A 25,837-nucleotide genomic window follows, 5' to 3' on the forward strand; every position below is an offset into this window, starting at 1 on the left:
TCAAATCCATTCCTCTGTTTGCATTTGTTTAGTTTGAGAGGGGGCTGGTTTTACTACTAAAAATAAAACATGGTTGATAGGCTTGTCACTCCCTTCAGGGGAAAAGCTTTGCTTTTTAATGAATGGTAGCCCCATGCTGGCAAAATATTTATTATTTAGACATATATGCTACTCATATGTACATCACTAGCTATAAATATAAAAGGCTATTTGGTGTGTATATATGTTTGTCACAGACCAGGGCCTGAGTTTGTCTGAGTAAGATTACTTCATCAGGTAACTTACTGTGGTCTTCAGCACATGGTTCAAGCACTTTTCTTAGTTAGCAACCCAAAGGTGAGCTCTGCCGAGTGTGTTCTGTGCCACCTGAAAAATGGTAAATCTGCTTACCAAAACCTCGCCACAGGATTCCCTTTTTATCTTGGAGCAGGCTAAGGAGGGGGACACAGTCACTCACTGATACTCAGTTGGTGAATTCCCACTTTTGTGAGGTATAATAGCTCCTCAGAGATATCTATACTCATGTTCACTGAACTGAGGAAGTATGTGAATATTGTGAGGAAACAGTTGAAAGGATTATTTGAAGAGAGTCCCTTGTTCAGGAGTCCTGGACGTGTTGAATCTGAGCTCCTGCTCAGGGTTCCCCTCAGCACTCAGTAGGTACTGTACAAACAAATGAGGGAGATCATAAATCCCACTCGATAGTCTGTGAAAAATAATCCAGAGATGGTCACCGAGTGAACTTGATTAATATTTTCAGTCTTTCATTTCAAATAAGTTTCTTGCTCCAACAGAAAACCGGAGTGCTCTACGCCCAAATAAATCTTATACTCTGGAAGTTTAATGACCTGTCTAGTTTCCTAGACAGGAGGGAAATTATTGGTAGTGTTTATAGGGGCTGATTCTTGGAACTGGTCTACTTCCATTTTTTCACCAATGACACTGATGAAGGAAGCAGGAGTTTGCTAGTGATATTTAATACCACAGTGTGAAGATTTAATGGCATTCTAGTGCTTCCTTGTCAGGAAGGCTTGGATGGTGTGACTGTGAAAATGATAGGAGTTGGTGGAATGATGTCAGCTGAAAAAAGGTGTATTTATGTTAAAATTTTAACAAAGGAGGAAATGAGAATGAACTAGTAATGAATGAAACTCTGAAAAGAAATTAAAAGATGTGACTTAACTCATGCATGACTTTTTGGAGAAGGCACTGCAGAGAGATTCTGGAGTGAGAAGCCAAATTTGCTCACATGTACTCTGTTTATTCCATTGATCTTCAGAATGTGATTGTGGTGATAATTTCTGACATAAGAGACTATTCCAGTCCTGGGTCTTATGCTAGTTTGCATAAATGTTTTCCTTTTCAGAATTTGTTCTCTTACTCTTCGTTGCTACCCTTCATATTTTTCTAAGTGCCTCCTTTCCTCTATGGCTCTTTAACTTGGCAGTAAATGAGTGAAAATGCACCCAAAATATCTTCTTTTTAACCATGCCATCTTGTAGCATTATTTGTTGCCCTAATTCTAACTTCAGAACAATCAAATTCACACTGATTTTTTTTCCTTTTTTTCTCTTTCCCCCCACCATCAGGCTTTGTAATGTTTTAATTTTGTGGTTGGAAGAAGAGAATTTCCAGAAAGGAGATACATACATTCCCTCTTTACCAAAGCAGTATGATGCACATAGACTTGCTAAAGTCATGCAGAATCAACAGGTGGGTGGCTAAAAACACTGAAAATCTGTAATTTAAAGTCCACTTACTAAAATGACTCTTTGAAATCAGTGAGAGAGTTGTGTTACTGGTCTTTAATACACATACAGCATGTATGATACCTTCATGGCTCTAACTTTTTCCCTAAAATCCTGTGCTATGCCAAATTCCCTTCCTTTATGTTTGAAAGAAAACTTAGATGTAGCTTTCTTGCATATCTGTCATTTCGTGCAACACAACCATTTTTCTGTACTGCCCTGTAATTATTTTTATGTTCTAAGTTAGTATTAGAGGATTATTTAAGTTGCAGCTTTAAATAACAAAAGACTAGAAGCCAAAACCTGCTTGTGCTGGTAGTCTGTGAAATGTCACATTCCAAATATAAGTTAGTGAGTGTGTATTATTTGATTCTTGAAGTATTCTTCTATTATTCTATTCTTCAAGTCTAAAGACTTATTTTGGAAGAGCATTTCCTTATGCTTGCTCTGTTTTCACTCCTCTGGTGTATATTGACTACTGGAAATGCAGCCTGCTTTAGCCTGGCTGCAGTTAATCATGCCATGTTTTAGATTATCTTGGTCTCTTGTATTCCCTTTTCAGAAGCAGATTTTTAATAATCTGTCTTTTCCTTTGTCTATATGTTTTAGAAATTATACCATGTGTCAGATTTAATCTCTAAGTGTCACAAATGCTTTTCAGTAGATATCTATATATGTAATAAAAATAGTTCAGTGTTTTTCTTCAGTTTAGTTTTTTTGCCCTTAATAATAGATTTCCTGTGACTTAAAACTGCAGGGTATGCATTTTATGTACTTACTTTAGTTTTACAGATATTAGGATGGGTGGACAGCACATGGTGCTGACCAAAATGGGGGATAATAATTTAATTCTTGTGTGCTCCAGGATCTGTGGATTGAATATGTCAATGTGGAACTCATACACCATGAGTTTCAGGAAGCTCTGAACCTTTGGCTGCAGGTTCAGCTTGAATCACATCCAACCTGTGCTTCTGCAGGGGAAACAGATTTCACCAACCCATCATCAGGTAAGAGATAAAAATACTGTTAAGGAAACTGCACCTTAAAAAATTAGTGGGATGTCAAAGCCCTGGTTTCTTTAGGAGCTTGATGATCCCTGTCAATAAAGATGTTAATATGGTTTGTTTTCTGTGGGTACAATATTTTCCATAAAGTTGTCATGGTTTTCTCACTAAGATTTTCCTGTGAGAAGCTGACATTGATGCTTTTTGGCTTCAAGTTTGCCACATCACAGAGCAGAGCTAGGGCCTCATGGCCAAGCTCCTCAAAAGTTCCTCTGCACAGAGTGTGCTCCAGACATTTTCCCAAAATTTAGAGAGAGACAGGTGCAAGCAAAGGTAAAACCAGCTGTACCTGAAGACATATTGTTTCTGGATATTTTAAGTTTAGTTTTCTTTGTTAGGTTTTTTTTTGGGTGTTGTTTTTCCCCATGTGTTTCCCCTGGAATTTTGGCATAGTGAAAGGGGTGCAGAAGGGGTGACACTCATAGCTGTTGCATTAATGATATGGAGAGATTGGATTTGAGGCTGATCCAAAGAAGAGGAAGGAGTGAGGGAAGAGAATGGAACTGGAATAGTTTCACAGGTGAATTTACACTTTTAGGACAAAGAAATAGAATGGAAATCAGCAGAAGGAGAGGGCTGACCCAGAGAGAGGCTGTGCTCTGAGAAGGAATTGACACTGATAGACTAGAGGTGAGGATCAGGTTAGGGAAAGGAAGATGAATTTTGCTCAGAATTTTGTCTGGGTGCCTGTGTCAGATGCAAAGTAAATGGAGTGATGGAAAACTGGAAGTTAGGCATGTTTGGGGAAAACAAGAAAACCAATGGGTCTTTTGATCCTAATCTTTGTGTGATAGAAGAGCTGGTTATGAAAATTAGCTGTGTGAAATCAATATTTGACAAAAATAAGAATATTAGTTGAGTGATTTTTTTTTTAAAAGAGGGAAACCTGAGAAATATTTGCCTGCAGTTAAAAATACTTCATGCAAAAAACCAAATGTTTTTGTTCCATTTCTCCTAAACTTTTCTTATTGACCAAACTTGCTTCTGCTTTTCTTTTTTAATTTTTTTGTAGCCAAAGCGAGAATCATGAATAATTTGAAGAAGCTTGATACTCCCAAGCCTCCTCTGCCTCTGCAGACCATGAAAGCTCCTGTGCCAGTGATTTCCTCTGCCACTCTTGTGAGCCAGAAAGACGCGATCCAGCTCATCCGCAGGGACCTGAACATCCTGCAGCAGCACGCCAAGTGAGTCATGTCTGTGCTCCTTGTGCCTCTCCAGTGTGTCCAGCAGTGCCTTAAAATTACCATGGAGTCACAGAATGGTTTGGGTTGGGAGGCACCTTAAAGCTCAGCCCATTCCACCCCCTGCCATGGGCAGGGACACCTTCCACTATCCCAGGTTGCTCCAAGCCCCATCCAACCTGGCCTTGGACACTTCCAGGGATGGGGCAGTTGCAGCTTCTCTGGGCACCCTGTACCAGGGCCTCCCCACCCTCAGAGGGAGCAATTACTTCCTAAAGATGCCCTTCACAGCGTCCTCATTTGTGGTGTTAGCACAAGATTGTCAGTACTTGACTTCTGCTTCTTGTCCCATTCGTTTTCTCTTTCTTTTGGTCTATCAGGTTATTATTGTACTTCTTCAGCTGACATAGGAGTGCACAAGTCTTATCTAATGACTGAGATTACATCAGATCAAACTTATTTTCTCTTTTGGCATATTTCCTGATCTAAAGCCTCCTTTTAGGCTTGATTTGTTGACAGTGAGTTATATAACCCTAAGGTAGTAGTTGCAAAGTGAAGCACCCAGGAGAGAAATCTGATTTCTGGTTCTGCAAACTTTGTGAATTAAAGACATGAAAGACACATTCTGTTTTTAATATTCCAACTCTGATAATCCAGCTGAATTATTTTTCAATCACAACTGGTCAATCTATAGCTGTTCTTACCTAATGTAGTAATTTAATAACAGTATTATGAACCAGAACAAAAGCTACTAAGCCCATGAGAAGCTGAGTCTAAACAACTCCAATATCAATTTTAGGTGGAGTCTCTTTTTCCTTTTGGATTTTTTTTTTCCCACTTTTGACTGAATCATCACACTCCAGCTTTTTGAAAATTGTACTTCCTATAGAGATTCTCTTCGGTTTCCTTCCAGGTTGTCATATCTAGTAACTCAAAAGAACTCACACATACTTGAGTAGTTTTGTTCTTATGAACCTGTTGGTTGTTTTTTTTTTTTTTTTTTTTTGTTTGTTTGTTTGTTTGTTTTTTTGCTTTGAAGTGCTATTACTTTGAAGTTTTAGCTCAATTTCATTTAATAACCTTTTATGTTTTCCAGGAAAGTGTCATGAGTCTTAGTGCAGCACATTAAATTGAAGTCTCCTCTCTTACAGATTCTCAGCATTGCTGTTTTCAGGAAAGATTTTGGTAATTTTATTAATAAATGTCTTTCAGAACTGCAGCTCTCTGGGAGTCTCAACATGTTGCTCTGAACAGTGAGATCCTGGATACGGTGCCTAAGCTGTATGTCAACAGGGAGGAGCAGATGACTCTCCACCTGGAGTGCCGGGGAACTTCAAACAAAGGCTGCCAGGGAGCAGCTCAGCTCACCATCCAGGTTAGAGGCATGGCATCACCTCTGTTTTGGGGCTGGTGAACATAGAGGATGAGTGTGAAATGGGTGAATTATCACAAAAGTGGTAGCATTTGACCAAATAAATCCACGCACATATTAGTGATCTGAAACACCTCATGTGTAATGCTCAAAAGGAGAAGCAGATCAACAGCTGAAGAATAAGTTGTTGCATAATTTGTTTCACTGGTGGCATCTGTTCTAAACAGCTTCCCAGTGTAGGGATGTGGGAATTTGCTTGCTAATAGGAATAGAAGCATGAAAATGTTTATGGAAATACTCCCATGTTGCTTAGTAAATTAATTTTTTGATCCCCTCTAAGTTTCAGTCCCTGTGGATTAAAAGGCTGAGATAAAAGACGTGAATTCTATTAGTGTGTGTGATAATTAATTAAAAATGTGACCAAGCATGTGTGCTTGGGAGCGATGTACTAAATGTGATGAAAGCTGTCATGGGGAACACCATCCAAATTCAGAGTTCTCTGACTGGACTCTGCTTCGTTTTTGGAAATAGCTGCAACATGGGGGAGTTCTAGCAAAACCGTGTTAATTCTGCAATGAATGTGTGTCTTTTTCTCATTCAGTTTGAAGGGAAGCACAAAAATGAAGCAGTGAGCCAGCAGCTTCATGCTTTGCATAAAGAAGTGAGACAGCTGCAGGCAGAAGCCATGAAGCCACCTTCCCTGGGTATTGTGGAAGCAGCTGTACACGTGGAGAATTTCATAACGTAAGTTGTTCAGATGCTGCTCTGGGTAGTGGTGTTTGTGCTTCCATTTTGGTGTGTTAGAGTTAAAATGTGGAGCCTGTTCGTGTGTTTTTCGTCATGCTCATCAGCTCGGGCCAACAACAGAGCTGGAATCCTGAGACCTGTGTGTTTGTGGCACAGTAATTCTTATTATCAGAAGGTCACTCAGGCTCAGCAGGGCACACACTATTGTGTGTACTTCTCTTTATTGTTTTCTACTTCTTTTTATTGTTCTGTGCATTATAATAGCCCTCCTAATCCTGTAAAAGGACACTGAGTGGTGACAAGGATGCTGTGCTAAACTTTAGGAAGTGGCAAACTTGTAACACAGCTGTCTCAGCCTTAGGCTAAATTACATTATTTGAATATGACTCTCTATGGGTTTTTCTTCATTATAGTGCAGGACATAAATCTTTAATAGACTGCTAAAATTTGAAGTAGTTTTTCAATAGGTGAAACAAAATGGTGCAGTGGAAGTGGGCTAGATAATATCACTTTTCTTTTTTTGAGGGGGGTATGAATAAAATAGGGTTGTCCAAGGCCCTCTTCCTCACTTTTACAGTTCATCCCAGAGGTCCACTTTAGCAACTTCATCCTCAATCTTTCAGATTTCTGCTGGGAATCTCTTAGTGTAGCTGGTTTACTATAGAGTGTAATGATTGTAAAAGTAAAAGATGTATGTACTACTTCTGCTTGTTCATTCTTGATCATTAATCTGAAAAATTCTGTGGATGAGCTAGTTCTTGGGATTTATGTCTGTGGAATTGCATCTTCTTCACCTGTTTTAATTCAGATTTCGTAAAGACAGGGGTTTGGTCTCAAAGAAACTTTTACTTGGCAATGCACAAGAAAAGATTAATTCTGTTTTAATTATTTTATTGTTGAGCCTGTGAAATAAAAATGGGGTAGTTCCTCTTGCAATACAAAGTCTGCTGAGATGCCATCAGAATATAAGGAGTACATGATTTAAGGGAGAAATAATCCATTGGAACTGACCTTTGGAAATCTTTCAGGAAGATTTCTGACTCTGATTATGGAGACATTCTAAGGTTTGGAAGTATCCATTTCAGGCAGCAAAACTACATGAGCTAAATCTGTGTCTTTTCAGTCTAGATATGAGAAGGAGGGATACTCAGGGAGTATAACAAATACTCATCTCAAGGCTATATATTGGCAAGAAACTTTTCTTTATTGTCATAGGTTATTCTCCGTATGTAAATTTAATTTGCCTTTTGACTTATTTTTTTTAGGGCCCTGATAAATATCTACAAGGTGCAGCCTATGCCTGCAATCAAGAAAGTTGGAATTGGTTTGTTTTTTACATTGGTAGAATATGTGTGTGATGAAACTCAACGTAATCCTCCCACAAGACAGTTCTTCACATCCTGCATTGAGATTCTGGGACAAGTGAGTTTATTTCTGGAATATGAAAATATTTTCTGAATTTTTAAATTTTGATTTTTGACGCTTATTCCAACTTCACTGCTGGTAATGGGTAGGGGGAGGTAATTCTAAACACATTTACAAGCCTTAAAGTTAATTTCTAAGCTTCTGTCCCATTTTGTTTTCAACTAATTGTGTAATGTACACAGTCTTTAGGAGAGGTGAAGCTTGCATTTAAGCAAAATAAAAACTGTTGCTCTGAGATGCCTCTGCTTAGTGTTAATAAATTGTCATTGTGTTAGTTAAATGCTGGAGTTTTGGGCAGGTAACAAAGGTTTGGATACTTCCTGTTGATAAAAGTGTGTTTCAGCATAGACTTTGCTTTTACCTGTCGCTTTCTGTTTGATGCACATCTTGTCAACCTCTGTTTTTAGATGCCTTTCTTCTGCAGCCTTGCAGTGTTCTCTGTGTAGTGAGTTATATCAGATGTTTGCTGGTAGAGAAGACAGGGCTTGGTGGTGGTGGTAATGTTTGCTCTGTTTGTGCTCTGAGAAAAATCATTAGCCTCTGCTTTGGGTCCAGATACTTTTATCTTAGATACAGCTTATTTCAATGTGCAGCTGTCCTTGAGCACCTCTAACAGCTGAAGTACTGAGAAGTTCTTCACAGCTGTAATTCTGTTAAATTTGTCCTATTATCAAGCAGGGCTGGTGAAATCAGGATTAATTTTCTTATGCTGTTCCATCAGAAAAAGTGATATTTTGGGTATTTTCAGACAACATATGCTATCACAAATACTTGTCTAAAGTGAGCTAGGAAGACATGTTTGTTCTGTGTTACATCTTGAGGAATAACAGCATTTAGTTGATGTTAATCTTATAATTTCAGTCTCTTGTTTTTGAGAAAAACTTCCTTTTTTATAAAAGGAACAAAACTGTGGGTGTCTCAACAACAAGCTTAAGAGGTGTATTTTACAGTTGACTGATATATGGCTGTTATTTTTTCCACCATTCCCACTTCTCTCAGGTGTTCATCAGTGGGACCAAATCAGAGTGCAGGCGTCTGCTCCAGACGATCCTGCAGAATCGGAGGCTCTGTACTCTGCTTTCTCCTTACTTCACTCCTGTAGCCTCTCCCAGTGAATTTGTGACTTTATACGAAAAAGTCGTGGCCTTTCTGAGTGAGGATAACAGCGACGTTGTCTTCATGCTGCTGACAAAGGTGAAGTCTGGTTTTTGGGGTGTTCTTTGCCTAAAGACCATGTCCTTAAGCTAAAGAGGGAAAAGGTGCAAATCTGGCGCTTTAAAATAGCATTGGCAGGTTCTGTAGAGCTGTGTTGGTCATACTGAATGGTAAATGTTACATTTAAGCTCAAGAGGGGCTGGAATCAAAAGCAAATAGATTAAGTAGCCTTTTCTAGCCCAGATAGTATCACTATGTTCTTCCCAGGGCTTACTGCTGAAATTAAAACCATCTCTTGATGACTTCTGCCTGGTATCTCTGCAAAGGCATTCATTGCAATAGCCAGGGAATGCCAGGTATCTAACAATCAAAACAAAATTTGGGACAGTGTCTGTTTGGCACCCGCATCCTTCCTGCCTGTCTTAAAACAGAGTAAGGTAATAGCAAAGATGTGATTTACACATCTCCTGTTACTCTTGATACTGCCAGTGGAGAAATTAATGTAACACATGGCCTTTGATACTGCTCTGATTCTGCTCTTCAGTTACAGGGAGACAGCTGGGAGCAGCAGGCCATCTGTCCTGGGCAGGGCTCTGAGCTGTCCATCGTGGCAGTGGCCAGTATTGTCCCTGCTGACCAAGGTCTGAGCAGGTGCTCAAGGGCTACAAAAGCTTTGCTCCTCCACCTGAAAATGTATGGACTGTGGGCATCAGTCCAGTTTAACGCTTGTGTGGAAACTCAGACACATCTTTGAATCTGAGCCCCTTGCCCAAGGGCTGTTCCATAGATCTGGAGACTTCTGCAGTATGCTAAATCATAGCCTTTGGAGAGTGATGTTGGGAGTTCGGGCTAACAAGATGCAAATTCATGAGGTTTTTCTTAGATTCATAAAAATGTCATGATTTAATTTCCCTGGTGACTTCTCCCTCCTCCCAAAGGTGTTGTGTCTGTTGAATCTCCTGCTCACAGATGCTCTCTGTGCTCTGTTGTAGTTTGACCTGAGCCAGTGGTTGAGCGTGGCCAAGCCACCTCTCTCAGAGCGCACCCAGCTCCTGGAGTCCATTCACTTGGCTCTCAATGCATGTGGCCTGGAACCTGAAGAAGATATTTTGATGCCATTTAATATCTTCTGCAAGCATTGGACTAACCTCCTCCAGTATCAGTTCCCTGACCACTACAGTGATTTCTTAAGGTTGTTCGTGCAAAGTGAGTATCTGAGGTGATGCATCCTAAGCCTTTGTGCAGAACCTTTCTGGCTGAAAAATATGAACTCTGTGCAGTAGGGTTAAACTGCAGAATGATTTACACTTCCTTAGGTTTCTGTCTAGGGCATTTTTATGTGCCTTGCTATATAATGTGGTTTTTTTAGATATATTGTAGCTCTTGCGTGGGTCAAGGCACACACATCAGTGACAACAGATTTTCCAGCCCATGTAACAGGAGAAGGATGGAGGAGAGTCTTCTGTTAGTGGAAGCACCTATTAATGATGGTCATGCCATGGTCTGTAATGCAGAACCCTTGTTTTTGATTACCGTTCAGTATCAGGTGGACAGCTGGAATTATGAAGATGTATAACTGGTGCTGAAATCTGCTGAAAATGTCCTGGTTGACATTTGATGCCACCATATTCTGATGTGCCCCTCAAATAAGAATGAAAGTGCTTCCCTTTGTCAAACCATACCTGCTGAGGGAGCAGCTGTCTCTTAGTGGGTATTTGCAGCCAGGGATGAACAAAGTGCCTGGGAAGTGTCTAAGAAGAGAAACATGTAGATGCTAAAAAGAAATGTTGATTACATTTGTAAACTAGAGATAATCTCTCACCCTTAAACTTTGGGCTTTCAAACTCCCACTTCACCTAATTTTTCATGTAGCAGGGAGCTCTAATTTCAACCTTTTTTGACTTGTTTGGAGAAGGGGACTGACATCTTTCTGGTTTTCACAAATGCATTCCCTTCTTTCTCCTAAGGCTCATCAGAACAGCTTCTAAGCCCTGACTGCTGGAAGGCATCACTTCAAGCTTTGGGGTGTGATTCAGCAGTGGCTGAGCAGGGCAGTTTAAAGAAAAGTGATTCTGCTGAAGGTCCTGTAAAAACTCTGCTCTCCATAGAACAGGTGGGTGCCTTTTGGGCTGATTTATGTTTTTCAGGTGAAACAGATGCCCTCCAGTGACAGATAACACTGCCGTGCAGCCTTTCTGTCTGCAGCTATTAATAGCTTCCTCTTTTTACAGGTCAGAGAGACAATAGAGTGGCTTTCTGCATCCTTCTGCAAACTCCGACTGGCCTCAGTGGACTTCAGGACTTTTGGCCTGTTTTCAAAATGGACTCCTTATGTGGCTGAAGTGAACACATTCCTGGAGTATCTCATTAAACAACTGATTGACACTGAACTTGCTAATTTAGCCCAAGAGCCTGTTGGCAGTAGCAGAATTTTAGCAGGTAATGTGTCTTTAAAGTAAATTACTTAAGAACAGATACCTGATTGCTCTAATTCCCTCTGTTAAGGGCCACTTAAATATACAGTAAAATCTTCTTTGCATTTGTGCAATAATGATAATACTAAATTACAGATGGGAAATGTTGCTGCTACTTCATGTACTTCATGGCCATGTAGGACTTTATAATCTGAGAGGAAGCTTTTTTAATATTTGAGCTTGCTTCAAAATTATTTTATGAGACGACTGTGCTTTCTTAAAAAAAATAGAGTCTTTTGCACTGAGAAGATGTTTGGAAGGAGACACTACTGAATTTCATCATGCATGATTTAAATCTGGAAAAAGCCAGCTTTTACTTTTTTTTAAACTAATTTTAATTTAAATATTAATTAAGACATTTTAATATGTGCAGGTTTAAAGTGTCAATCGTTATAGCCCCCATAATCTCTGTTGTGTTATTAAAGGTGTACTAGTAAAAGATCTTAACAATGCAAAATACTATGATGGTTGTTAAAACAGCCCTTTTGTTAACTTGAGTTATTATTAAGCATATTGTATTTTAAATTTTTATTTGACCAGAAAGGACTGATTGAATGGTTGGACTCAATGATCTTAGAGGTCTTTTCCAGTCTTGATTATTCTATAATTCTGTGAATGTTAGAATGGAAAAGGATATTATATGCAGATTTAGAAAAGTGTAATATGTTCACTGTTTTTGATTTGAAGGAAAAAAGTAACTTTGTTTTGTTTCCTTTTAGCATTGCAGTCATTGTACTCAGTCATTGCTGGACTCTTTAAACCATGGATACTGGTCTTGGAGAAAGAAGATGCAAGGTATATATTGCATTTTAAAATCAAACAAATTTTTGCTAAAGTAGAGACTTTAGTCCTGTAAGAATGGCTTTCATTATTACCTGTTTTTTAATAATTTGTGACTGTCTTGCCTTCCATTTAAATAGCTCTCACTTTGTCATTTCCTTAATAATTACAGAACTAATTCGTGACCCACATAAAATTTTCCAAGTTTTGGATAGAATAATAAATTTAGATATGAGAAAGATCTTGTAACAATTTGAGCAAGGCTTGATTATTTGAAGGGTTTCACTCAGTTTTAAAAACACTAAAACTTGAATTCTGGATTCCTGTTTTTTTAGCTTCCATAATATCTATAACACCTGTTTAAAACAAAACAAAAAAGCCAAACAAATACAACCTCAAATGCCAGTGGTATATAAAGAAACTTTAGGCTAAATGAATACTGTGGTGATCTATTGCCTTGTGTGCCTCTGTCTTCACATGAGAAGTTACTTATGCTTCTACACATTCAAATTTTGCTTTCTTTTAAAATTAAAAGCTTTTGGAGTTGTGAGTGCAGCCTTTGGCACTGAAGTTAGAAGGTTGTTTGCAGTTGGTGAATAATGTCATTGAGAAACTCTGTTGTTTCAATTCTGTTATGAAATATCAAACAAACAAGTAATTTCTGGTTACTCGGTGGATCTTCAGTGGGATAGTGAACTATGCAGCTCTTCTAAAGAAGAGGAGAGTCCCAAAAAAGCTGAAAGGGAGGACTGCTGATACCTGTACTTCACTGCTTTAGAGTACTTAAATTACAAATACTTATGCTCAGGTAACTGAACACTGAAATTTGTGTTGTGCTTCTTTTCAGCAGCCAGCCCTGCTATCCTTGGCTGGAGAGTGACACTCCTGTAGCCTCCACCATGGTCTGTCTGTTTGCAGATTGCATCAAGCTTTTGCATGAGAGCTTCAAAGGTGAGCATGAAATCCTAAGCCTCCCCACTTGTTGATGTGGAGGAAAAAAAATACTAAAGTTTAGTGTGCTTTTTTTTTTTTTTTTTGAGTGTAATTTACAAGTTTTTAATCTTCAAAAATAGACTTCCTTCTGAAATCAAGCTTTATCTGAATTTTTTTCTGTTGTTAATTCGGCTATTTTCTTTGATTCTAGAAAAGCTGTTGCCAAGTCACCATGGGGCTCTCTGGTTACACCTAATGCATTACTGTGAGTGTTGCACAGCCCCCAGAATGCCAGAGTTTATTCTCTATGCTTTCCACACCGAGTTCAGAAGGCTTCCATGGAAGGAAATGCATCCAGACCAGACGCTTATGGAAGAGTTCTTTAAAGTGAGTTTGTGGCATCTGTTGAATTAAGTTCATAGTCAGTGCTGCCCTTGAAAATAGCTGCAGAGCAGGAGACAGTTCTATTAGCAAGTAGGATTTTAAAGTTTGTTTTTAGCATTCACAGCTGCTCAATTTGTGATGGATTTTTGTGAAGGAGTGCTTTTGAGTCTTAGACAAAATTGAGGGGAGCTGTACAGCTCCCTCTTTGTTGATCTGCTGGAGTGTCTCATTTTTTGCATATGTATTTAATCTTTTTAGTTAGATTTAATATTTTTGGCCATGCTTGCCATGTTGTTCTCACTTCCAAGTTGTCTGAGACATGGTAAAGCTACAAGAGAGAATGAAATGATGGAGAAAAGACATTTGTCTGCTTCTCTGCTGACCTAAAATGCTGCTGTAGATTTACAGTTGGCTAAGGAACTGGAAAGTATAAAAGTACTTAAGACTTACATATTTTTATGCACATGTCTTTTTCCCCTTTCTCCTTCCTAGATCGAAAGAGGCAGCCCCAAGAGTTGTTTCTTGTTCTTGGGTTATGTTTTATGTGAAGTAAACTGGGTCAGTGTCCTCTCTGATGCCTGGAATCCCAACCCTCACCCTCAGACTCACAGCATGATTGTGTGTTTGCTGTATATGATGGTCCTGTTGGCAAAGGAGGAACAGCTTATAGGCGAAGAGGTAATTTTTGTGACGGTTCAAACCCATCTCTTAAAAGAAAAATAATCCTTTACTAGAAAATACATGAGATGTTGTCACTAAATCCAGTTCATTGCTTCTGGAGGAGTCTTCAGAGGGTCTTGATCGTCTTCAAGAAGTCCTGTTTCACATCTGCCAGCTTTCTTCCACTTGCAGAATCTTCTGCTTTCCATTTCCTCTGAGATGGATGCTGCACAAGATGCTGCACCAAGATGTCACCAGCAGCCTTTGACCATTGTTATATTTCAGTTTAGGAAAATTACCAGAGTTCACATGCTTTGACCTGAATGTGTTTGCTTATCAGAAGCTTCTCAAGCTTCAGAAGATAGCTGTTCGCACATTCTTGAGTCAGCCTCAGGAATTCCCTCCTTCCCTCCAGCAGTGTGTTAAACTGACCCACTGTCAGGAGGTTTTTGCCTCCCAGAGCACTCCTGTGACACCTTGATGTAAATCTCAAACTTTCTCAGCCCTGTGTTCGAGGACATGAGCAACCTGAGGAGTACTTGTTGTACCAGTGTCACATTCCTGTAGAAGTAGTGTAATTTGGGTGGGTTCTGGATTGTCACCACAGTTCCAGTATTTGCTCGTTCTAAAACCTGCAAAAACATAGAATAGGATGTAGAATATCCTTAGTTGGAAGTAATCATCCAGTCCAGCTCCTGTCCCTGTACAGACACCCAAACAGTCCCACCCTGTGCATCCCTGGCAGTGCTGTCCAAACTCTCCTGGAGCTCTGGCAGCCTCGGGGCTGTGCCCATTCCCTGGGGAGCCTGGGCAGTGCCCAGCACTCTCAGGGGGAAGAGCCTTTCCCTGATACCTAGTCTAAACTTCTAACAAAGCTCCATGCCAGTTGCTGTTTCTCTGTGTCCAGGGGGCTCTTTTTCACTGCAGATGTTTAAGAATAGATGGGAGCTGCCCATAGACAGAGAGACTTTTACATCTGCTGACTTGCACTGCCTGTGTGAGCTGTGAGGCTGCTGTGCTGTTCAGGGTGGTACTTAGGGGAATAACAGCATGAGGAGTCCCCAGGTTGGTGGATGATTCATTAAATGGAAAATGAGGGAGACAGTTTCTCCTGTGAACTTACGTTAATGCGTTTTCAAAAATAATATTATTTTAATGCCTGTTTTAAACATGTACTGAAGTGACTTTAACTTGAAGGGCCTCCATAATTTTCTAGCTGTCTTTACCTGTTTACATGTAAAATCATTTTTCACAGACTTTTGTTAGAGCTGCTGCAACACTCTGAATACAGTTCTACAAGTGCTAGAGATGAAGTACTTGTGTTAGCTTACTGCTTGAATAAGGAAGTGCTTTTCAGACAGACTCCCTAAGGTCATCTGTTTCTGTGGGTTTTCATCTCCATCTCCTTCAAATTCTCTGAAGCCAGCGCTTCCTTCCAGTATTGAGTACTGTGAGTATGAATTGAAAACTGCAAAGAAGGTGCAGCTTAAACTATGTCTTTAAATCTGCAGGAATCTCCACTCATAAATCTTCTTGGACAGACCACCTCCCTTCCTTGGCAGCTTGTGGGCATTTCATCTTATGAAAGCATCATCAGCTACTGCAACAGTCATTACCCTCCCTCTGTTATCCTTGCTAAGGATGCTGGAGCTGAACTGATTGTGAAGCTCCTGAAAATCTCAGCAGGCTTTGGAGCATCTTCAGATAGTCACATCCACCTTGTGAGTTGAACTAGTTTTGAAGCATCTCCTTGCTGTTCTTGGTTTTTGTGAAGTTCTGCTTGTGTATATTACAGAATATGGGAAGAGTTCTAGGTGTGGTTTTTCTTTTTTAGAATTTTTTTGTCCCTAATTGATTCTAATTTTGTTTGACAGGATGCAACACTGAAGTGCCGAGTGTACATTCGCCAGGTGGTTCAGTTCCTCAGCACCTTAGAACAAAGTGGAAAGATAACCCTTGCAGTTTTGGAACAAGAAATGGCCAAGTTGCTAGATGACGTAGTCATCTTTAATCCCCCAGGTTTGTGTTGAGGAAATGGCAAATTACTTTAAGGCTGTCAAAATCCTTTATTCCACTGAGTGGATTGATGAACATCTGTGATGATTTAATTACTTGCATTGCTGTCATGTCTCCCTTATGGCAGCAGGGCATGGTGCTTTGGTGATGTATACATCAGTGGTATATTAGCACAAAGCAAAAATATGAATCTTGCCCTACAGAGCTGTCAAGAATGACACAAGCAACATCAAAAACAGGGGTTAAGTTTGTGAGTAAAACTGGCTGACATAGAGGAGCTTAAGCAATTCATTTCTTAGTCATCTGGTGGTTTTGGGGTTTTTTCCAATGTTTATTTTACTTGTCATTTACCTTTTTTTCTAAAGGGAAGAAGGACACAAATCCATTCTCCTGGTCCTGAGGGATTAGGAGCAATGGCTACAAACTGAAATTGGGAAGATTATGTTAGGTGTTAGGAAGAAGTTCTTACTGTGAGGTTGGTGATACACTGGCACAGGTTGCCCAGGGAAGTTAGGGATGCCTTAACCCTGGCAGTGCTCCAGGCCACATTGGGTAAAGCCTTGAGCAACCTGATCTAGTGGAAGTGTCCCTGCCTATGGCAGGAGGGTTGGACCCTAGATGATATTTAAAGTCCCTTCCAACCCTTAATATTAATTGATTCTGTGACTCCAGAATGGTTCTAGATTATAAAACTGGGAAAACTTGACGGTGTTGAAGTATAAGAGGTATACTGGTGTACCACAGTGGTATAACACGTCCAGACACCCAGGATTGTGTGGTGAGATAATTTAGGTCTCATTTTTAGTACTAGGACCATCTTGAGGTTCCTCTGTCAAACTATGAGTTCATGTGAAATCCGTGTACTCCACAGAAATGGTTGTGAGGGGCTGTGCCTCTTCCAGCCCAAGGGTGTGTACCGAGGAAGAGGCTTTTCCCAGAAAGTGTCCAGTGGTGAAGCTGAATCTGGGTTCCAGTGTCTCTTCACTGAGAGGGTTCTCTGGTTTCTGCCTCGCAGACATGGATCTGCAGACGCGTCACCTGGCCCTCAGCAGCCTGTTCACGGAGACGCTGATGATGCTGAACAACTCCAGCATCACCACGGCCGAGTCCCTGCGGGGCAGCCTGCGCAGGTGGATCGACAGCAGAGTGCAGGGGCTGCTGGCCATGCCCCTCCTCACGGCTGCCTGCCACAGCCTGGCCTCCGTGCGCCACATGGCCGAGACCACGGAGGCCTGCATCACTTCCTACTTCAGCGACGGTAGGAGCCTGCGTCTGTCTCACTCTGCCGTCTCTGGGCGGCCTGGGACTGTGGGAAATGGATTTGTAGCGAAATCTCAAAGCCTGACAGAAGGCTCACGTAGTGTGCGTCTGTATGCAAACTTTGAGATATGAAATGCTGACTTAGAAATGCCATGGAATAGGACAGACATTGTTGAGAGAGAAATGGAACTAGAAACAAGTTTCGAAGGATGGCCTTGCAAACAAGACTAGATACTTTGGAGAAATAGAACTATGAAAGATGCATTGTAGTAGAACCCACAAGGGATAATTTTAGATGATTGGCATTAAGGCATTTACAGCATGGTGTGGCAAAAGCTGGTAGACCAAGAAACACTTACAATGTACTGTAATTAGGAAATAGTTGGCTTCTGATTGTGATGGATAATTGGATAATCCACAATGGATAATTGTGAATTATAACATTTGTATTGTCTCACCCTTCTCATGAGAATGAAAATGGGATGAAAGTTTTTAAAATGCCTCTCAGTTGCCCCATCTTTGGGTCAGAAAAGGGCTTAACCTGACATGGGATGCCACTGAACACAAATTGTCTGGAATTAAGGACTGGTTTGGCTTGGAAGGGTCATTAGAGATCACCTTGTTCCAGCCTCTTTGCCATGGGGAAATGGCTTCACACTGTCACAAGGGTAGATGGGGTATCAGAGAGAGAATCTTCCCTTTCAGGATGGGGAGGCCCTGGCACAGGTTTCCCAGAGAAGCTGTGGCTTCTCCAACCCTGGAAGTGTCCAAGGCCAGGTGGGGTGGGGCTTGGAGCAACCTGGGATAGTGGAAAGTGTCCCTGCTATGGCAGGGGATGGTATAAGATGATCTTCTATGTCCCTTCCAACCCAAACCATTCTGGGATTCTGTGACTGTGCTTTGGGTCTTACAGCTGCCCTAATTGTGTGTTTTCTTAATATCCATCTCTTTATATCCATCTTAATATCCATTAATATCTTAATACCTGTCTCTGTGAAAATTGATTTGCTCTGTGTGGTGTTGCCATTTTTCCTGCTAAAGTAGAGGACTTTATTAAAAAAAAAAAAATCACCCCAAGAGAACTGAAGACATTTTTCCCCTTCTCTAGTGTTCTGTAAGCTAATTTGAGAAAAAACCACTCTTGTTTGGTAAAACTCTGAAAGTGTGCTGTGCATGTTTTTTTTTTTTTTCCCTTCTTCTTTCTGTTTACGTAATCCTCGTGGAACTGCATTTTTATTTCTTTCAGTTTGTGGAAGATTTCAGTACACCTGAGGGAAATACTTCTAATTCCATTGCTAGAATATTCAAATTCTAGTCCTGGCTGAATGCTGGGAAAATATCTCACCTTGACCTCAAGGAGGTGCCCTATGATAATGGAATTTTTCTATTCCCTCCATTCAGAGTTGCATGACATGCTGATTACCTGAAAAACAGCTTAAGCAGCCCAGATTCTCTTAACTACTAGTCCTGGTTCTTAGGTTTTACCAAGTGCTGCTTTCTCACATGTTTTTTTTAATTTTTTTTTTTAATTTTTATTTCCTCCTCCTTTCTTCAAAGATTCCCCTCACCACCAGGAGTTAGGCTGGGGCCCTATACTTGCTTCCCTTCAAGTTCCTGAGCTAACCATGGAAGAATTCCTGCAGGAGTGCCTGTCTTTAGGAAGTTACTTGACACTCTATGTCTACCTGCTGCAATGCCTGAACACTGACCAAACCCTTACCAATGAAATGAAAATCCTGCTAACCATCAGCAAATGGCTGGAGCAAGTGTACCCCAGGTATGAAACTTGGAGCTTCTGAATGTGCCTGGACTTTTGCATTATTATTATTGTTATTTAGATTAAAGTTTATTTAAAGTTGTAGAGCTGGTATAATTAGGTAGCCCTGGTTAATTAAGTTAATTTCAACAGCGTGCCAGATGAAATGGCCTGTTCTTCTATATCTGCTAATACAGGGTCTGTCCATCTGCAGTGCCAACTGAAAGTAGTTGTGGTGGTTAAATGGAAGAAGGAATTTAATCTGCTAGAAAATTAGTGAGTTCCAGTCATTTTTCAGTCAGATAAGCTTGGTTCAATAACAGCCCGGATTTGTGCTCTTGTTAAAATGACTCAAAGCAAACCCTGAATGATTCTGGGTTACACTTCCCAGTGTGTCCACAAGGTGGGATGAGTTATGTGCCGATTATTCAGTCTGGCACTCTGAGAGCCCTGGTGTTGAAAGCTGCTGGATGGGGACTGTGCAGCAGCTCTGAACCAAACCTGGAGCCCAGTGCATGTGATGGGATGCCCAGGGTTAGCGGCCTGTGCTGCTGTAAAACATCTGAGATAACTGGGTTCTGAGGGGAAAGGATCAAAATAAAAATATTTAATGCATGTAGCAACTGTAGTTAGAGTTGCTGCTGAAATTGCCAGGATTTAACAAACCCGATTACTTTTGTTCCATGTTAATGTTGATAATGTTCATACTTTCTGTAAAAGAACAATTTGGGAAAATGTATGTTCCCACTGTTTCTTGAAATTCAAAAAATATTTTCACTGGTAGGTACTGTAGTAATTTAATTACCAAGGTATGAAGGAGACAGCAAAGCCACCACATAAAGCAGATTAAACCTTGCTCTAAACATCAGATCTGAGATTGCCTGCAATGGGAAACAACTGGGAGGATAGTCTGATGCAGGAAACTCGTGATGGTGCTTTATGTGGAAAATCTGAGCTTGTTAACTTAAACTGCCAACTGTTTGGGGAAAGATTAAAAATAGCATAGGGGGAACTTCACTTTGGGCTTTGTTCCACAAAAAGCTTTAATCTTTCCTTTTCTCAAGGATCATATTAAATATCCAAGTTGTTGTGGTAACAACATCTAGTGCTTCCTAAAGTGTTTTATTGGTAAGTAAAGAAAAGAACAAACAAGTAGAGATACAGTTCATTCCTTTTGTGCCAAGTCTTAGGCAAGTTTAAATCCACTTACAACTGCAGTATCATTTATTTCTAGTTGTAAAGCTTAAAAGGAGGCACTGTTCTTTGTCCAGTTACAGGCCCTTAAAACCTGATAGCTGGTGGATCAAATCCATAACAGTAGCAGTCACAGCAGTATAATATCTGGTGGGGTAGTACAGTTATGCTATCCTCATGTGATAAAATTAGCTGTTATTAATTAACAAGCTAAATTCTTCATGGACCAAAGGGGGAGGGGAATAAACTTCTTGACCTATGCTGTGACTCTTAAATTTTTATTTTCTCTTATATTTTTCTTTAAATTTTACCTAAAGCTCAGCAAAGGAAGAGGCAAAGCTGTTTCTCTGGTGGCATAAAGCCATGCAGTTATCCTTGGTGCAGCTGGAGCAAGATGACCCCATTCTGATTGAATCTGTCATCCGGACCCTGCTGTCCATCCAGGCCCGGCAGAGCCAGCTGGCTGAAGAGAGACTCACTTCTGGAATACTTGGTGCTATTGGGTTAGGCAGGAGGTCTCCTTTGTCACCCAGGTGAGGGCTGAAGCTGTGGTGAATTAATTGGTTTGCATCATGGTATTAAAGAAACTTCAGCCTGGGTCCAGCATGCCCAGTCTGGGTCCAGTGCAGTGTTAAGAGGTGATCAGAATCCACATTTCCCCCAGATCTATAATGTTCTTTGGGCCTGTCACAGAAACAGCACAGTGAGTGTGTTAATCAAGTTAAGAAGCAGCTATGAATCTCTGTAAAGGTTCTGGTGAAAAAGGAAAGAAAATGCAGTTCTAAATCTGACTTAAAGCCCTCCTCAAGCAAAGTTTGTAGGGAGACTGTTGGTTAGAGGGAGGCACTTCCACCTGATCTATAGAAAACTATTTCAGTTGACTTACCAAGATTTTGTGTAAAAACAGACATGTTAGAATTTCTGCCCTAACCTTGAGGTATTGGAAATGTTAAGTGATGCACAAAGGAGCATTGTGATTCACTCTACCTTCTAAACAGAGACACCAAGTTTGATTGCTAGGTGTTGAAATCAAGTTCACTCTGGAAAGAATGCTGAGGAAAAAAACCCATAAATATTTGTTGAACAGCAATTCAACCCTGCACCTAAAGATAACTTAATGTTTTTAAAGACCTTCTGGGATGCATTGCTGTTCAAATTGCCATGAATTCTTGGTGTCATTCAACTCATCCCTTGATTTGGGTGATAGCAATGTTTTACATTCTGTCACCTGAGGAGTATGTGAGGTCAGGAGTGTTTCAGCTAGGTTTGAAACAGATGCAGTATCTCGTATAAAAGTATTACATTATCTTCTAGTATGTGTTGTGTCCTATTGCATGTATTCCCAGAGAAGCTGGGATCCCCTTCCACCCCTGGAAGTGTTCAAGGCTGGGCTGGATGGGGCTTGGAGCAGCCTGGTCCTGTGGAAGGTGTCCGTGCCATGGCAGGGGGTGGAACAAGATGAGCTTTAAGGTCCTTCCCAACTCAAACCGCTCTGGGATTCTATGAGACTGAAGTGGTTTCTGATGCATTGGAATAGCTCCTCACGAGCCTTTACTTTGTTCCTCATGCAAGAGATGCCTCGTGGATAGAACTTACAATTTATCTGCTGTTGAGACTTGCAGACATCTGGTGTCACCCTGCCCCTCGGTGCTCTCCCCGTGCAGGTTCCGGGTGGTTGCCCGCAGTTTGTCCGCCTTCCTCCTGGTGCAGATCCCTGCAGAGAGCCAGGTGCGCCTCAAGGCCGGTTCAGAACCCAGGCTGTCTCAGAAGGCTCAGCAGGTGAGGTGTGCCCATCTCTGGCTGCTCCTTTAGCTTTTGGGGTGAACTTTGTAAGAGTCGAGTATTTCTTCTAGGTCAATCTTGCTCTCACCCTGTTGCTAAGCTTTGGCAGCAGGACTGTGTTTGACTCTGTCCTAAAGGTGATCCTGGGTAAAACTTCATACAGTGTTCTGTGTTAATATGAAGAATTCATTCTTTTTCAAAAATTCATTTTTGAATCTTAGACATTTAAAAGGAGCAGATGAAATTAGGTCTGTAAAGCCTGACTCAGAAAGTTTGGAACATAGCAGGTAGAAGGAATTTCAAACAAACAGGAAAAAACAGTGCTGATGTGGTTTGCACTGCTTTTCAGTGATAAAGCAGGGCTACACTCACACTGACATTTGTTTGTGTGAGGTCAGGGCTTAAAAGGCCTGTGATAAATAAACATTCCCCCTTTAGCATGTGCACTTACCGTGGTGTTCTTTCAGTGAGTACTTGAGAAGAGGAAGGAGGAGTTGGTTAGAAACCAAAGTAAAGCAGCTTGGTACAGCTTGTTTCTCTAAGAAGAGAACAAAGCTTGTTCAGAAATATTTTCTACATTTGCCCTTGCTAGTCCTGTCAACAGACTTCTCTACATATGATTTTTTAACTTGACAGTTAATATCTAACTTTAATACTATTAATGGGAGCAAAACAATACTTTCATGAAACTCAATATATTCATAAGAACAACCTAAAGTAAATATTTAAGTGTGTTGCAGCTTGTAGTTTGGCATAATTTCTGTGAAACTGCGTCTTGAGTCCATGAAGTAGATATTTGACAATATTTGGGTTACAGAATCCTAGGAAGCAATCATAGGACAGTTTTTGTGTCGATCTTGGGGAGAGAACAGCTTGAAAAACACAAGCTGACTTGAAACACTGTTACGAGATGGCAGTTTGCAACTGGTTTTTTTCTGAGTACTCTGTGTTCTGTAGTGGGTGAGGATCCTTTAGGGGAATTGTGCAGATGGTGTTGTGTCACGGACCAAAATACACAAAACTAACAGAATTTTCCCTTTTCCCCGTAGGCACTGAGTGCTCTCGAAGCCATGTCATCCAACAAACAATACATGGATTACCAAGAGCAGCTCTCCCAGGCCTCTCTGTTCATCAAGCACCCCGAGCACTGCCTTCAGGATGGCAATAACCTCCTGTCCCTCCTGGTGAACACGCTGTACCCAGAAGTGCATTTTTTGGACTGCATTCGGTAGCGGTGCTGGGTGGGCGGCTCTGGTTTACAAACAGTGCCCTTATTGCACAAATTATTTTTACCTTCAGAGTTCCACTTTAATTAAGTCAGACCTGCGAATAAGAAATGCACACTGTCAAGTTTTCTCCACTTCAAGCTTTTCTTGCTTTCCTTTTGATTTTTAGGCCTGTGGAATTGCTTAATGGTTTGCATTTTTGTTTTTGTTTTTTTTTTTTTTTTTTTTTGACTGAAAGCACTTGAATATCTTCTGTGTGTGGTGCCCTTTGGAGAGAAGGGTGCCTGGGGATAGGTGTACAAATCACTAGTCAGCACAGCTCATCCTGTAGTGTCTGAAGTTTTTGCTTGGTGCCTTTTTTTTATTTTCCAGTATGTCATCATTCAGGCCAGTTCAAAAGTGAGTGGAGGATTGTGTGTAAAGGAGGTTTGACTTTCTTAACCAGGATACCTCTGAGTCTTACATGATGAGTGTGTGTCTAACGATTTTTGTGAAATCCCTGTATTTGAAAGGATGGTATTTTAAACCTTGACTTTTTTGCTATCCCACAGACGTCCATAGTTTAGAGGCATGCCTACAATCTTTACCCACTTCTGTAAATACCAACACAAATAGGAACTAAGAACGTTGTTTTTTCCTGTTTTCTAAATATAGTGTGTCTGCATCTGTATTGCTTGATTAAATGCAAGTAACTTCTAGCCAAGTTCAAGGGGATTTAAATCCAGAGACACATTTTCTGGATCTCCAGTGTCTGAGAGGGGAACAGTCAGTTATGATAATGTTAAATAGGATTCCTTAATTCCCAAGTCCGGTTGTTTAGGAAATGTTTAACAACCACCACTTAAGCTTATTTTCTTCTGCTTGGCTGGCCATGACATGACAGGATTTTAGATGACACTGTGAAGAGGTATTTTTGTTGTATTAAATTTGGTGATCACTTGTTAAAATTCTGTTGCCAAAGCATGAACCATGAGCCTGTAAATCTGTTGTTTCAGTTGAATGATCACTGGTTTTGTTGCCTTGTCTGATCATAGGATGCACTTTTGTTTAGGAAAAGCAGAAGGCAAATTTTTCCTACTGCTTGTTTGATGTCCCTTTAATCACTGATCTGTTTGAGCTGGCCCAAGGTCCTGCAGTCCCAGTTCCTACAGCTCTATGAAGGAACTGATCACTTTTTCTCTTCCTCCATTAATTGTGCCTTTGTGTTTTTGACATGGTTGCACGTTAAAACATGAGTTCTGGTCAATAGGGGATAGAAATGTGCTACCTACTGCTCAATGATGCTTTGAGCTGTTGCTCTTAAACCATGGTTCTGGTGCTAGAGGACAGATCACCTTTTCCTTCTTGGCAGATTCTGCTAACTATGCCAGCTGGGTCATTAGATCACCGTCATTTTAATGTGGTCTTAGAGTTCTTTGCTCTATCTGCGAGCCTATAAATAAATATATATATGTACATCCCTCTGTATAGTAACCAGATACCGATGCAGCGTGGTTTTTAACAGACTTTTTTGGAAAACTCATGTCTGGAGGAACACATTCTGCTGCTTTTCCCCCCAAAAGACTTAAAAGCACTGGGTTTATTAGGTTAAATGTTATTGATCAGTTGCATATAAATGTGAAGAAGTCAGAAATATGTGTTTGACATGCACTTTCAAAATGAGGAATTGTTTCAGCTGTTGAGTTTTTACAAATGTTGTATTTATAACATGCTCTGTCTGCAAAGACCATGCAAAATAAAAACGGAAAATCAAGCAGTTGTTGACAGATGCTGTGATATTTTCAGCTTGCTAGAAGGATCCACATCAGACAACACATAACTGCTGTATGTGTCACCTGCAGACCAGTCTTCTGGCTTCATGATCAGTGTGGCAGTGGCTGAAGTCTGAACCTGTATTGGAGTTCTCTGTGCACATGTGAACTCCAGAGCTTGGGGCCTTATTTTCCAAGTGGTGCCCAACAGATTGACTTTTTGTTCCTTCTAGTTTTACTGGAAGGGCTTTGGCATTCCCTGCATCTCCCAGGTGAGTTCAATACCAGAAGCATCCTGGTGGGTGCACTGCTGTGTTTTGTCCCTCCAGTTTATACTGGTTTACATGGAGACTGGTTTACTCAGTCTCCCATGAGGATCAGGGGGAACCAGCTGGTTTTTGGGACATGAGGTCTGATGCTTCTATTTGGACCCAAACTACTTGAGTTAAAGAAGGAATTTTTGAGAGAAAAATTCATAAAGCCAAGCCTAAATCCCATGCACAGGTAGAAGTGAGATCTTATTACTATATGTCTGTAAATCACAAGGGCTCAGAAATCCAATTCAGTTTGTCCAGCTGATATCTCTGAGGTCTCTTTCCTCTGTGACACCTGTGAAACTGAGCTTACAGGTCTGTGACTACACTGTCTGCTCTAACTTCCCTTTTCTCTTTGCACCTCTTCTTATTTTTTTATTAAATCTGGCTTTGTCACTGCTGGAATTTTAAGTAGGGATTTAAAAGATCAGGTTCAAATATATCCTCTCATTTATTTTTTCTTTCCCCCCTTGTCATTCTGTCCAAGTACTTTAAAATTCTGCTTTGCTCTTCCAGTGCAGATCTTACGAAGAGGTGAGCTTTAAAATAATGATTCCCAGCCTGGGGTCAAGCTTGTAAGCTTGATGGTATTTCAGTAGCAGTTTGGTGGTTGTT

At 40.6% G+C, this 25,837-nt stretch overlaps 1 protein-coding gene across 1 annotated transcript in view; it reads left to right on the forward strand.

The window, feature by feature from the left end:
* Positions 1-24,910, forward strand: part of EPG5 (ectopic P-granules 5 autophagy tethering factor) — a 54,665-nt gene extending 29,755 nt beyond the window's left edge. Inside the window, exons 24-44 of the mRNA XM_053931738.1 lie at positions 1,590-1,713; positions 2,614-2,755; positions 3,825-3,996; positions 5,206-5,368; positions 5,967-6,109; positions 7,378-7,534; positions 8,537-8,731; positions 9,685-9,898; positions 10,660-10,805; positions 10,924-11,131; positions 11,886-11,961; positions 12,794-12,897; positions 13,091-13,266; positions 13,756-13,941; positions 15,435-15,644; positions 15,798-15,942; positions 16,955-17,197; positions 18,757-18,976; positions 20,467-20,682; positions 21,814-21,928; positions 22,981-24,910. Coding sequence (XP_053787713.1) covers positions 1,590-1,713; positions 2,614-2,755; positions 3,825-3,996; positions 5,206-5,368; positions 5,967-6,109; positions 7,378-7,534; positions 8,537-8,731; positions 9,685-9,898; positions 10,660-10,805; positions 10,924-11,131; positions 11,886-11,961; positions 12,794-12,897; positions 13,091-13,266; positions 13,756-13,941; positions 15,435-15,644; positions 15,798-15,942; positions 16,955-17,197; positions 18,757-18,976; positions 20,467-20,682; positions 21,814-21,928; positions 22,981-23,163 — 3,538 coding nt within the window. The 3' untranslated portion in view covers positions 23,164-24,910. The remainder of the gene's footprint in view (positions 1-1,589; positions 1,714-2,613; positions 2,756-3,824; positions 3,997-5,205; positions 5,369-5,966; positions 6,110-7,377; positions 7,535-8,536; positions 8,732-9,684; positions 9,899-10,659; positions 10,806-10,923; positions 11,132-11,885; positions 11,962-12,793; positions 12,898-13,090; positions 13,267-13,755; positions 13,942-15,434; positions 15,645-15,797; positions 15,943-16,954; positions 17,198-18,756; positions 18,977-20,466; positions 20,683-21,813; positions 21,929-22,980) is intronic.
* Positions 24,911-25,837: the final 927 nt, after the last annotated feature.

Source organism: Vidua chalybeata, chromosome Z (genome assembly GCF_026979565.1).
Source record: "Vidua chalybeata isolate OUT-0048 chromosome Z, bVidCha1 merged haplotype, whole genome shotgun sequence".
In the NCBI taxonomy this organism is placed as follows: Eukaryota; Metazoa; Chordata; class Aves; order Passeriformes; family Viduidae; genus Vidua; species Vidua chalybeata.